Source organism: Marmota monax, unplaced genomic scaffold (genome assembly GCF_021218885.2).
Source record: "Marmota monax isolate L192 unplaced genomic scaffold, Marmota_monax_Labrador192_F-V1.1 WCK01_AAM20220418_F8-fsc00016, whole genome shotgun sequence".
Classification (NCBI taxonomy): Eukaryota; Metazoa; Chordata; class Mammalia; order Rodentia; family Sciuridae; genus Marmota; species Marmota monax.
In genome coordinates, this window is record NW_026695209.1 from 9825294 (window position 1) to 9839948 (window position 14655).

Below are 14655 nucleotides of genomic sequence, written 5' to 3' on the forward strand. Positions count from 1 at the left end.
ATCAAGAACTTTGTTCTCCAGATGAGAAAACTGAAGCTCAGGGAGAGTTTTAGTAAAATGTCCAAGTTTACACAGTGAAGGTCAGTGTCAGTATGTAAAGATAGGTCTTCTGTCAACAGGTCTAGAGCTTTTTATATTTCTCACCACCTTTTTAATGGGAAATGCATATTTTTGCCAATTAAAGGTGTGTACTTTGGCAATTATAAAAACAATATTTCAGTCAGCATGCTTAAGGGCTTTGTTTGCTATTTAACAAATAGCAATAGAGGGACCCAACTTCTGTTTAATGGGATTATAAACAAAAAGAGAGATTACCACTAATGAACAGAATCTTAATCTATTCATTTTCCATTTTTCTGAATCCTTCTGTAAAATACTATTCAGCCAAATACTGAATCTGTAGTATTTTCAATTGTGTAGATAAAAGAATTAAATAATATTGTCATTTGTATGTTTTCAGAGAACTTTGACATGACATCTAAGTTCATTGTAAGGTATAGTTTTGATAGAATAAAATTAATAGAGGCTTTAGGTCTTTAGGCCAGAAACTGCATTAGAAGGACCTTTAGGTAAACCTAAAATGAAACTGAAGTTGAAAGAATTCTTATCTAGAATTTAAGGGTTATGTACCAGTTACAAGCCAATCAAAACCTCACTGGCAGCAAAAATAAAAACAGGGAGAACACCCTCCCACAATAATATAAACAATTAACAAACAAAAACTGAACTTCATAGCACAAAAAGACAATAGCATAGAACAATAATACTAAGAGGCTAATGGCTCCTTTCACATTTCGTAAATTTATAAACTCTCTCCTCCTCAACAGAATTTCTGAAAATGAACTTGGAAAAGTTTTAATTTCCAATAATACCTTGCAATTTGCAGGGGAAAAAAAGAGCAGGTAAAATTGGTGAGTAGGCACCCTGAGAAACAAGAAGGAAAAATAAGACTAGCAACCTGGAGGGACCAGGGACTGACTCAGAATGTCAGTGGGGATGGAGAAAATGACAGGAGCTTGTCACTTCTAAGTGTTTCTTATTAATTTTTAGGGAATAATATGTAGCACAGTGGTGTTCCACATACTTTCACAAATAAAATAAACCCCACATTAGTTCAAGGGAGGCTTTGGGTAGCATGTTTAACAAAATTGCCGAAGAAATCAATAGGAAACATCACAGGAAGGCAGTATGTGCTGTCAGGTAGTTATATGACTTTCTTAAAGCCTTCTCTCATCCCCTCGGGTTGCAGAAAACAGAAAGCATATAGTTATTTTCCTCAAACTTCAGTTCATACAAATGCAAGATTTCATTCCCTCCATGGGAAAACAATGGGAAAGAAACTTACAGAAATAAGTAAAACATGTACCAGATGAAAAGAGATATTGTAGCAACCATGTAAATATACCTGGGAAGAAAGACAGAAAAGAGAAGGAGGGAGGGGACCCAAAGGAGAAAAGAGAAAGCCACTTGAGTTTTCTCACCTAGAGTTAGGCAGTAAAATCACTTTTCACTGTTTACCAATCTAGAGGAGTAAATTATTATCAATCACCAACCCAAATATATACCATAGCTCTCTATTAACTGCGGGCTGACTTTCTGCAATAATACTTTCCTGTGTCTGAAAATACTAAATGGACAACTCCACAAATAGTATTTCCTAAGTTTTAATTTGCAAACCATTCTGCCCAGCATAATGAAATATCATGCTTTTCTGCTTCTGTATGTATTTCTTTGTTAAGCATATTTGTATACCTAGTATATTAGTATGTATCTAGTACCCAAGTATATCTAGAATGCTCAGTTTAATGTCACAATTGTTCTATTTTAATATTTGCTGCTGTTGTTCGTCTCTTATTGAGCTTAATATATAAATTAGACTTAATAATATTTATGTACCTAGAGGGAAAACATAATATCTATGGTTCAGTACCGTCCATGGTTTCAGTTATCCCAAGATCTTGTAATGTATCTCACATAGATAAAGGAGGACAACTGTATATTTTCTTTTTTGATTTTTCATTTTTATTAATTACCTGCTATTTTATTTTCTTAGTAGAAATCTTGGATATTGTTTTCTACTGGTAAGCTGCTTCAGACATTGTAAGAATTCTACACCCATGTTCATGCTCCTTCATCTCCACACACTCAAATTAGCTTCCTAGGAAAGTTCTTGGTCTCCCCACACCAAGCACAAGCTCTAAGTGCCAGAGAGAAAACCCTGAAGTTACTCTGAGTCAATGAACATGGTTATTTGGCAAATAGCCCCTTCCTTGCCCCTTAACCTGGATACCTCTGGAATCTGTTCTCACTGTTTCACAGGCTTTTTCTCCAGCAGAATCACATTCCAGACACCTCATTATGGTGGTTATGGATAGCCTTCACTGTGTGATCCACCCCACTCCCACCCCCCACCCCCGACCTTCTCATTTCCCTATTTTTCATGGAATTTCTATGTATTGCCTCATAGATAAATTTAAGATGTCACAAATATTATATTTGTCTCCTTAATATTTTTTCAACAATACTGAAATATATCACCATGTATTGAATAGCCATTTTCTCCCACCTGCTAACACTAAAACTATTTAGTTAATATAGGATTTTCACTGGCGAAACAAGTTGTTTATGGATTCTTTATTCTCATTCATTGCACTAATACCACATTGTGTTTACTATTACAACTCTGTTAAGGGTTTTGTTATCTGATAAGGTAAGTTCTAGTTCATATTAATAGTTTTTTAAACTTTAAGACATAATGTATTTTTTCACATTTAACTGTTTGCTTAAATTATAGTCTGTCCTTTACAGATTATTGCCTTGATAAAAAAGATATTTTCCCACTCAATTATTTGAAGATATTAAGTATAATTATTTACAACATACCAGTGGAGGAAAATTTATAATCTGGATATTGATTTTGTTTCTGAACATAAATAAGTTATTTTGGGTTTCTAATTGCACATTTTATCTATTTATATACACTGTGCTTAGAACAGAACATGTGAACTTTCTTCGCTGTCTTATCCTTTCCTTCTAAAATATCAAAAGGAATGTAACTTGAAGTTCTACTTGATTTTCTGAAAAGTGTTTGCTTCTGCATCAGCAATATAAAGAAAACGCCCATTGTGCATTCACTTTTCTGGCTTCCCAGATTTAAGGATATCTTTTCCAGACCCACCTTTTATTAGAGTCTGGCTTACTATTAGAACCGTCCCCTGTATTATAAATAAAATAACTTTTCCCATTCCTTCAATGGATTCTCTTATTTCATATATGGAGTGTTTAACAACTAGTATTAATTCAATTAAATATAAATATAAATATTTTTCCATGACCTAGATTCATTTACTTTTATTCTAGTTTTGATCATAAAGGATTTGAATGCAACATGCTATTCTCTTTTAACCATGGTAAAGAAGAAAATGATATCATGTTAGCCAATTATAATATTCAACAATTTGAGTTTATTAAGTGTTTCTAAAGAGCTTCCTTATTTCTCACCAATTTAATCTACCAGGAAAAAAAAGGCAAACTAGTTTACTTCTAAATACATTTTAATTTTAATCCTGACATAATTTTTTTTATTTATTTATTTTTTATTGTTGGTTGTTCAAAACATTACATAGTTCTTGATATATCATCTTTCACACTTTGCTTCAAGTGGGTTATGAACTCCCATTTTTAGCCCATATACAGATTGCAGAATCACATCAGTTACACATCCATTGATTTACATATTGCCATACTAGTGACTGTCGTGTTCTGCTACCTTTCCTATCCTCTACTATCCCCCCTCCCCTCCCCTCCCCTCCCCTCTTCTCTCTCTACCCCCTCTACTGACCTTCATTTCTCCCCCTTGTATTATTTTTCCCTTTCCCCTCATTTCCTCTTGTATGTTCTTTTGTATAACCCTGAGGGTCTCCTTCCATTTCCAGGCAATTTCCCTTTTCTCTCCCTTTCCCTCCCACCTCTCATCTCTGTTTAATGTTAATCTTCTTCTCATGCTCTTCGTCCCTACTCTGTTCTTAGTTACTCTCCTTATATCAAAGAAGACATTTGGCATTTTTTTTTTAGGGATTGGCTAGCTTCACTTAGCATAATCTGCTCTAGTGCCATCCATTTCCCTGCAAATTCTATGATTTTGTCATTTTTTAATGCAGAGTAATACTCCATTGTGTATAAATGCCACATTTTTTTAATCCATTCGTCTATATCCAAGGTGTGGATGTTTCAATGATATGCTGTACTTTAATTATCAGAAAATAACTTTATTTTTCCCATAAAGCATACATCCACAATTAAATGTTGTTATCTTAATCTCTTGCTATAATTGGCATGTTTAAGGAAATAAAGTCCAGGGCAAGTGAGCAATGTCTTCCTCAAGGAGAATACTTACTTAAAATAGGAACAAATGCTTTGGTCATCTTATTGCAGCTGCTCCCATATACTGATAACTGCACAGCCATAAAGAACAAACATATGAGGCCTTAAGGATATTTTCTTTAAGTTAAATCAATACTGCCTTACATTGAATCACCTCAAATGAGGAACATAACAAAGTTTTCAGTTGTTTCAATAAGAAAAAAAATAAGAGTGAGAGAGACAAGGTATAAATTAAGTTTTATATACACTTGTACATAAGTTATTTTTGAAATGTCTATACCCATGTACAAGAGGGGAAGTGCCTTTATAATGAGCTGAGTCAGAGGGTAAGAGGTTGATCTGTTAGAAACTCTCTGCAAATATCAAGTTTACATGCCTAATGACTAATCAGTCTATCATGAATTTCATATTTTCCCCAAGAGTTCTCAAAATGATAAAGTGTCCTTTTTGTTTACAACATGAATTTAATTTTATTCACTTCCACAAAAAGCCTGTTCAGGATATTGCCATTTATAACTCTAATCATCTGTACTCATTTATATCTTCTTAAAGATTAACTACCCTTTTAAAGCTACTTAATGTATAGAGATATAATGTTGCCAAAGATACACACACAACACATTTATACTGACTAGTATGAGTGTGCACTTCAGTAGTTACTGCTCAACAAATCCTTAAAATTTTGAGAGGGTTTTACAGTTCAGTTGGTGCTGGAGTATCGGTTTTGCTGACGTGGAGAATATAAATATCTCTATTCTCTCACAGTTCTTAAATTAGCAGGTCTTCAAAAACCCGAAAATGGGGTCAAAAAGAAGTGCATCTTCAAGGCATGGTTCTCTCAGCTCCTATGAAGTCATGTTTGCAGTTCTATTTGCCACATTGGTGGTGCTGTGTGCTGGACTAATAGCAGTGTCCTGGTTGGCAATCAAGGAATCAGAAGGAGGTAAGTCCCAGACCTGGCTGCTGAAGGTCTTTACAGATGCATCCTGACACTTTAATCTCACTTTTCCTACCAGTGTATTTTATTTACTGCTGTCCTTTCATGAAAAGATATTTTTGTTGCCTTCTGATGCTTCTCTGTCATCCTCTTCATAGAATATTAGATGAAGTTACTTAGTGTATAATTTAAAGCAATCCAGAATTCAAGATTGAGATTAAAGTTTGCTTTTTCTTTATTTTCTTTTTAGTGAATAATGTTTCTCAGTAGCATAAGACAAAATAGATTTCACAGCCTGTAGATTCACTATGTAGAATTAAAATTATAAACATATTAAAATATCTTAGAAAATACAACTTTATAAATACAAAATTAATGAAAATTATTATTTATTTTTATAGAATAATATCTTCCTTCTCTTATTAAGCCAAGAAATTCATTGACACAGTTTAAATCAATTTGAATGTAAGTGTAGATTTACAAGGCTTTCAACCTGAATAGAAACTTTGATAAAATCTCATTATTTAGAACTATCTTATGTGTATCAACAGCTTTCAAAAGATTTTAAATGGCATTAACTTAAAAAATAAATCTATGGGTTAGTGATGAATCTAAGAGGAAAAAAAGTACTAATTTGCTTAAGTTTACATCATCAGTAAATAGCAAAAAGATTCCAAACTACATGATCAGAGTCTAAAAGTTGTGCTCAAATTTACCACTTATGTACTTAGATTATAAATTAAATTAGAAACATAGCAATAACTGTAGTATTGAGAATATACTCTTTCTGAAACATCTTCACCATTTTTAAATGATGAAATATATATGCAAACTAACACTTTCTGAAACCTCAACAGGTAGGAACTTTTGCATTGTAAGTGATATTACTTTCATTAAAAAATATTTTAGCTTTTGGGTTAGTTATTTTACTCTAGTAAAAAATTGCTTTAATTAGAATGCAATAAAATTAAAGTTTGATAAAATAATTTAAACATAATTCCTGGTTTATTTTGATACTTTTGTTATATGCAAGGAATATATTTTAAAGAGAAAAAAGAATGGCAAAATTTTTTACATTTATATAAACAATTATAGAGGGTCAATGATATTTTTGAAAGAGTGGCTGCTTTGGTATTATTTAAATGGTGTGAAAAATTTCAAGAATTTATAGTCATTTAGGACTCTATTAGAATCTTTGGTGCTTAGTAAAGATATAAAGGTTTACTATTTTATAAGCAAAATGGGAAATAATTATTTATAAATATTATCCCAATTTAAGAGGGAACAACTAAATATAAAAAGGAATTTGAGTTAAATATTGATTAGAACATCAGAGAGCATAACATAGACTTCAGTGATTTTAATTTTTTTTTTACTTTTTTGAAAATCAACTTTAAAAAATTATCAAAATTTTACAGAAATCTTATGCAAACTTCACCCAGTTTTCCTCACTGTAAGTGGTTTATTTATCTATAATAATTGTCAAAACTAAGAAATTCTATTGATAAAATATTAACTGAACCATACTTATTATTCATATTTCACCAATGTTCTGTTGTTCAGAATCCAATGTTATTTCCTGCATTGAATTTAGTTAACATATTTCCTTAGACTCCCCTATCTATGACAATTCATTCTTTGTCTTCTATATTTAAACATGAAATTTAAATGTAATTTTGAGTAAATGAAATAGCATAGGTTATATTCAAATAGGTTATATACAAATAATATTCCATTTTATATGTAGTACTTGAGCATACAGGGCTTTTGGTTTCCACAGAGGGTCCTAGAATTTCTTGTCCAACACACATATTAAAAATCAATTTTATATCTGCTAAATTAATGAATATAAATTTAAAAAATTCAAAATGATGTATTAAAAATAAAATATATCATTTATATAATGAAAACTATTTAAACTAAATTCAAATTCATTGTTTAATATATAAGTTTGAATGTTCTTCTGGATTAGAAAGTTTGGCACCCATGACAGATCTTGGGTTGTAGACTCAGCCATTGCTATATCCAAATTTCAGATCTATCACTTTTTATGTTTACAATCTTGGGACATTTTTAAATTATTCTAAGCCCTGATTTCCCCATTGTGGAAGGAAAACCAACATCCTCTCATGCTATGTAACCATGAGCATTATGTGTCATTGTTATTTCATTTACTAATGATTTCATTATTGTATGATTCAACTGAAGTTGTTCATTTTAAATATAAATATATCAAAGAAAATATTCTCATAATGTGATTATTGAATTTATAATCTCTTTTATTTTTTCCTGTTAACATGATATATTTTTATAGCATTTTCAATAACTTCTTCAATAAAGATAGTCACATCTAATGTCAAAATGCCTTACATGCCAAGTTTATAATTACCACAATGCAAGAAGTAGCTTTAAAGCTCTGTTTCAAAGTAACCTATACATTGAAATTTTCACAGTAATCCACATGTAGAAAACCAGCAGTGTGCCTGGATTCTAGGGGTTGAAGAAGTATCTGAAAGCAACTACAAAACGTTTAATGGTCTATTTCTCACCATGTTTTCCTGAATCAGTTCCCATAACTGGGGGAAACTGATTAGTCCCTGTGTCTTTCAATGGGAACCTCAAAAAATTAAAAAATTAAAAAATCAGAAGCTGAGAGTGTCTGTTAGAATTCAAAGAAAGAAAATGGAAGGAAGAAGTATATTTTTTAATCTTTTGATATAACCAGATGGCCAAAAGGAGAAAAAAAAAAGAAGGGAAGGAAGGAAGAAAGGAAGGTAGAAAAAGGTAATTGATTTTGAAACAGGAAGACTACAAAGAAAAGGCAAGAGCAATGGGACCAACACATCAAGCAAGAATTTTGCTTACTTTTGTGTCTTATGTACATATTCTCTTCATAATTCAGTGTTGTTTTTATTATCAATTTATCTAGATGCAGTATTTGGTATGAATCATAAAGTCAGAGGAACATTTAAAATGACATCTGGAGCTACATATAATCCTAATTTGCAAGACAAACTCTCTGTGGATTTCAAAGTTCTTGCTTTTGATCTTCAGCAAATGGTAAGGGACTGTCTCTCTTCAGCTAGTTTAAAATTTCATAACACAGCTTCATTAACTTTTTTGCCAAAATATGCATAGATCCCATTTTCTCTTTATGAAAATAAATAAATGTGGACATTTGAGATTCTTAAATGTGTGAATCTCCCATCAACATGAAGAAAATTTTGTAACCTATACTTCATATAAAATTTCAAACAAAAGTTGAAATTCTAAATTTAATGCACTTTTTTCAATTTTTTTAGATAGATGAGATCTTTCAATCAAGTAATCTGAGGAACAAATATAAAAATTCAAGAATTCTACAATTTAAGTGAGTATACTCACAAAATTTTAATTGACATCACTGATCACAAACTACTGATCTTCTTGAATAGATAGATAGGTAGATATAGATGTAAATATGATAAAATCACTATTGTAGGGGGGAAAAGTTTGGAATTTCCAACACTTGGTGTGGATTGAGAAGTAGTCCAGCATAAAATTTCATTTAGTAGCTCATAACAATAATTTCTGACAATTAATCAAATGTTAGCATGTTTCTCTCTCCTGAGAGTAAACTCTTTCAGGGATACATGGAAGGGTGGAGACTGAGTATCTGCACAATCAGATATAGCATTTAATTTATTATGAACATGTGGAGGAAGGTTGTACATTATTAATAAAATAGTACTGCATCACAAGTCTTTATTTACATTATAAATCACAAGACAGGGGAATTGTTCACTCTTGTACCCAGAGGGCATTAAGATTGTCCTCAGAGCAAATTAAGTAACCCATAAATGAATGATTTTTTAGATTAATATGGTAATGATATGCTTGAACCCAGAACATAGAGAGAAGTGTGTGTATGTTTTTGTGTGTTCGTGTGTGTGTGTGTGTGTGTGTGTGAGAGAGAGAGAGAGAGAGAGAGAGAGAGAAAGATGGAGAGAGAGAGGGAGAGAGAGAGAGAAAGAGATCAATATAGGAACACTTAACATGACATCTACCTTTTTAACAACACACTTTACTATTGAATCACTGTATCCATAGGGAAGAGTCCCCTGTTTCCTATTCTGATATTCTACAGACTGGACATCATGATGAATCTAGAATTAACTGAGATTATTGAAGGGTCTTTGAAACAGAGATACAAATCAGCAGCCATGTTAGCAAAGAAAATTGTAATGCTGGTTGGAAAATTATGTTAAAAGAGAAAAAAGACAATGTTCCATTTTTAAAAAAATAGAAAATGAAAAAAAAATAACAGATCAAGACCTGATATATGTGTAAAAGAGGAAGAGAAAGCCTTCAAAATAACTCAGAATGAAAAAGTGTTGCTAGAAAGAGAATGAGTGGTTCAGAGAGACTAGGTAATGTTTCCATTGTCAGGATACTAATACTAATGTATATCTTTCTAAAATGATCATGTGCTTTTTATATGGCTATTTTTCATGTAAAAACACTCAAAACAGAAAAACAATAAGAGTTAAGCTTACAGAGTTATATATTCAAAAATTTGTCAGATTGGTGTTTTCTAGCACGTGAATCCTGATGACTACAGTCCCCCTATGGATAGCTCATTCTCTGCATTTCTTAAAATGTCTTGCGTCTTTGTGCATTCTTATTCTTTGTGCCTTTTCTTATTCTCCATCCCTATCTCTAACCTTGATAGAATCAAGCACTTTATGGGAAAATTTATGGTATAACCTATATTCAAAATAGAGTAAAAAAATATCTTATGTGATGGATATCATTATCCAAAGTACATGTATGAAAACACGAATTGGTATCAACATACATTATATACAGAGATGAAAAATTATGCTGTATATGTGTAGTAAGAATGGTAATGCATTCCACTGTCATTTATTTTATGAAAATCAATAAAATATCTTATTTTACAATATACTTTTTTCTTAAATCTTATCTTTTTAGTAATTAGACATATGTTATTCTTTTCTGAATCATCAATGGTACTTGCTGGAATTAGCATATAGGAAAATAATCAGAGTTGAATGAGTTAAATGAATAATGAAATAACCTTTGCAAGGATACATTATAGAATGTGAAGATGTGATAGTTCATGCAAAAATCTATAAGGGCTTTTTCTAGCACTAGGATTGTGCACAATTTAAATTTGGTATGAATTAGTTATGTTTTAGCAATAACTTAGTTGGTGTTTTAGCAAAAGTTATGGGCCAACTGAAGATGAAATAGGGAGTCTACAGTGACTGTACATTCTATGTTGTTTATAGATATATTAAAACATGAAAAGTTTGTGTGTGTGTGTGTGTGTGTGTGTGTGTTTAGGAGAATGCCATAGACAAAGAATTAAACATTAAAGAATTTATTTCCATTATAATGAAAATTATCATTATTTCCTTTTTCTTTTCTTTTCTCCTAACAATGACACATTGTTGGCATATTTGTTTCATGTGAAACATTTAAAAATCATCTCTTTAATTGTGGTGCAATGGAAACTTATTTTGAAGCTTCTGTAATCCCCCAAAGCACCAAGTAGAGAGCAGAATCACCACAAAGATGACGGGAAAGAAAGGCACTGTAAACAGTGCACCAAACATGAAGTTAAAGTCGCTCTGGATAACTGAAGCAAATCTTTGACTTCTTAACATAGGCTTGAATAAATGCTCATTTAGTCATCCATCTGTGTTCTCACTTTTAATAGTACAGATACATAGAAGGCTTGCTTGGAACCAGGCAATTAACTGAGTTCTAAGAATACAGATATTAAGAGAGAATATTATTAAGGGGCTCAAACAACCACCATCAATGAGACATTTTCTCTTGTGTTGTAATTAAAACTGTTTCTTTTCCCCCTTTCTCCTTCTTTCCTTCTTCTCTTTCTCTTCCTCCCTTCCCCTTCTCCTTCTCCTTCTCCTCCTCCTTCTTCTTGTAATCCAGATGGATTACAAGGTTTTTAATTAGCTATCTACAAAAACTTCTTAAGAGATAGTGATGAATATATAACTGTCATTAGTAATCAGTTAGTCTATGAGAAATATGTGATAGGATAGGACTAAAATTCCTGTTGTGAGGAATTTAAAATATTGCTGGAGAGAAATGAATCAGAAAATTACACAGCAAGTTGCAAAAAAAATATAAAGACTTAAAATGATACATTCTAGCTTTTGTTTGACTGGTATGGTTGAAATGTTCTTAGTCTCAGAAAAAAGTTTCAAACAGCTTAAGGTAGATCATCTCAAATTTTGTAGATTTTTTTTCCACTGGCTATATTCCTCTTTCTCCCCTTATTATATACTGCATCCACTTAACTCCATTCTTGCAATTTAAGAACTAGTATATGTCATCTCTCCAGAGATGGTTAATTGGTATCCTACACTGAGGGAGAAATTTGTCTCCTCTGCTCATTTAACACCTCTACAAATATATGAATTACAATCCTCACACTGCAATGTAATTGTGCATTTGCCTGCCTCCTGACTAGACTATTAGCTCCCTCAGGGCAGAGAATGTATTTTTGGTATCTGCATTTTCCAAACCTAACTAATGCTTGCCTCGCTCTACTTTCTCTGTAAAATTCTAGCAAATGAATGAAATATTTTAGCACCTGTTATTAAAACATTGAATATTATATTAGCTGTTAGAGTGTTTTTTAAACCTTGACCTGTACATATAAAAATAGGTATACTGTTTTTATAGTTTCTTCACTCTGTTAAAATAGTTCTAATTTCAAAAATTCTGAAATGATTCTCTGAAAGCACCAGTGTGTTAATTTATTACAGATCCCCTTAAAGTGGAGTGGTATATCATAGAAAGTTTTTTGAAAAATGTAAGAAATAGTTTGAGAAGCACAATTAGAGATTACTAGAGAAAAAAGAGAAGCCATTTCTGGTAGAAAGAAGAAAAAGAAGGAGGAGAAGGTGGGTAAGAGGAATAAGAATTAATGTTGTATGTTGAAGATATAATTTAAGACGCGGTACAATTGAAAGAGCATGAGGACAGAAACACTTGGAATACACTCCTTGCGTTAGTCTTAACATTGGCCAGAGAATTCTTAGTTCTTATTGATCAAATGAAGGTAGGGCAGTAAAATCAGAGGCAAATGAATCATGCTTATAAAAACAGTAACAGAGGGCAAATGAAGATTATTTAATGGGCAGAAGAAAGGTCAGGATCTTGCCATTCCTATTGGAACAAAGCTAATTCTAATAATTGAAGGTGCAATGAAAAAATGTGGAAAGTTTCATCTTTTATATATATAAAAAAAGAACAATTTACATTTTCTCTTTCTTCCTGCCCACCTCTCTCTTTCTTTGTTTCTTTCTTACCTGTTTATTAATCTACAGTGTCTTTATTATTCTTTAACTTATTACATATTCATGACATCTTAATCTCAGTAACCAACCCTACACCCATTTCCTGTTTTCATTCCTACTTACAACACAAAGACTTTTACCTTTGTTTCCAGAACTTACTATTCTTGATACCATCTTTCATCAGACTGAATATGGACTTTTTTTATAGATAAGCCAAAACTTTTAAGTCCACGTTCTCTCTAATATAAGTGTCCATTATGCCATAACAGATAATGACAAGAAAGCACCAGACCCTGAGAAGTTCTGCAACTACTAGCAGCAATGCTACATAAATGCTGGAAATATGTGCATAGGACCTAAGAGTCAAGAGCATTTTTATAATCAAAATTTTGGGAAGAAAAGCATAGATCATTTATATTGAATTTTGAACTAATGTTGCATGTAGATAAGAGGGACAGGAGAGCATGCAGTAGGAAAGGTCTGTGACTAGGAGGAGTGCATGGAGGAGAAGTATTCATTGTTTCTGGATTGGTCAGAGCTGGTAGTCCAGCAAGTTTACACATAGACAAGAGGAGACATGTCTGGGGATGCTGGCCATTAGGGGTTTTAAGGCAAGATTTTAAAGTGCATTCAGATATGTGTTCATTTCATCCTAGAGCTATTAATTGATTAATTTCCCTTATCAATTTCATCCTCTACCCTCTGTCCTTTATAACTAACTTTAAGACAACTCAGAGTTTTTCTGATGGGGACTGGTGGTGTATCAAAATTTCAGCATTTTCTTTGACAGTAAGAAATCTGTTTCTCTACATGGTAAGACCCCTGTATTTGAAACTACATGGTAATTAAGTTGAGAAAATACTTTGCTCTTCTCCTTCACGGCAACATAGGAGGCCACTAGAGTGCCGACACCTTGATAAATATTTTATGATGATTCTCTAATAAGATACTTTATCAGTGTAGAGATAGTTTCCTCTGGTGGTCACTGAATCAAAAGTAAGTTTTTGAAACTTGCAGTGCAAAAAAAAAAAAAATTCATGAAAATGTCTGCATGATAACTTATAGGTTGGTACAATGAGAGACCAAGAAGAAGAGAGCAAAAGCAATTCAGAATTGGGAAAGAGAGTAACAAGGAAACTTTTAGGATGACTTTAAGTAATTATGTATGAATAGACATATTCCTAGAAAAATTGTCACACTCATAATTAGCTTTTTTAGTCATTTTCATTTTAAAATTCAGTTTATAAAATCAGGGCACAGAAGTATCTGAAATCTCATCTAAAATAACAACATACACACCATTTGTAACAAAGTACATCTAAAAACCAATTTAAATACCTATTTTCTTTCTTGTTTTTAATTTTAATTAAATGCACATTTTGTATATATATATATATATATATATACATATATATATAGTTAGATTGTATACATAGTTAGATTGTATCAGTCAGAATAACTGAAATTATCCATTAATATATTTTTATTACTTTTTGTCACCAGCTAATGCGTGTGTATGTGTATAGTGTGTGTATAGGGTATATATATACACGTGTATGTGTGTGTGTGTTTGTGTGTGTGTGTTGTCCAGTTCACTATAAGCAAATGGTTGGCTCTCCTTTGGAAATACTTTCTGCTATGTGCTTTGTGGAAAGTGCTTTGATTCTCTTAACAAAATACTGTTTACACTTTGTGGTCGTATGCACTAATTTTGCCCTTTGAACACAGATAAATCACAAAGTTAGGAAAAGAATGACTTTTGTTTACTCGGCAAACCTAAAGTTTATCAATATCCTTAATGAAAATATGAGATAAGAAACATTTTGATCTATTTCCCTCATGCTGTGAAATGACAGGAATTATCTGCTTTTAAAAAAAGAAATACTCAGCTATTCTACTGAAACAAGTACTTTGAAATGAAATGGGCCATTTTCCACTATAGAAATAATTCTCATTTACCTTAATAAATAAACACACAGCAAGTGATAGAGATCTTTA

The 14655-nt window shown here is 32.0% G+C and overlaps 1 protein-coding gene across 1 annotated transcript in view; it reads left to right on the forward strand.

Moving 5' to 3' along the window:
• Positions 1–5181: 5181 nt before the first annotated feature.
• Tmprss15 (transmembrane serine protease 15) overlaps positions 5182–14655 on the forward strand; it is a 117439-nt gene continuing 107965 nt past the window's right edge. The window contains exons 1-3 of the mRNA XM_046430568.1: positions 5182–5326; positions 8250–8380; positions 8623–8690. Of these exons, the coding sequence (XP_046286524.1) occupies positions 5182–5326; positions 8250–8380; positions 8623–8690 (344 nt within the window). The remainder of the gene's footprint in view (positions 5327–8249; positions 8381–8622; positions 8691–14655) is intronic.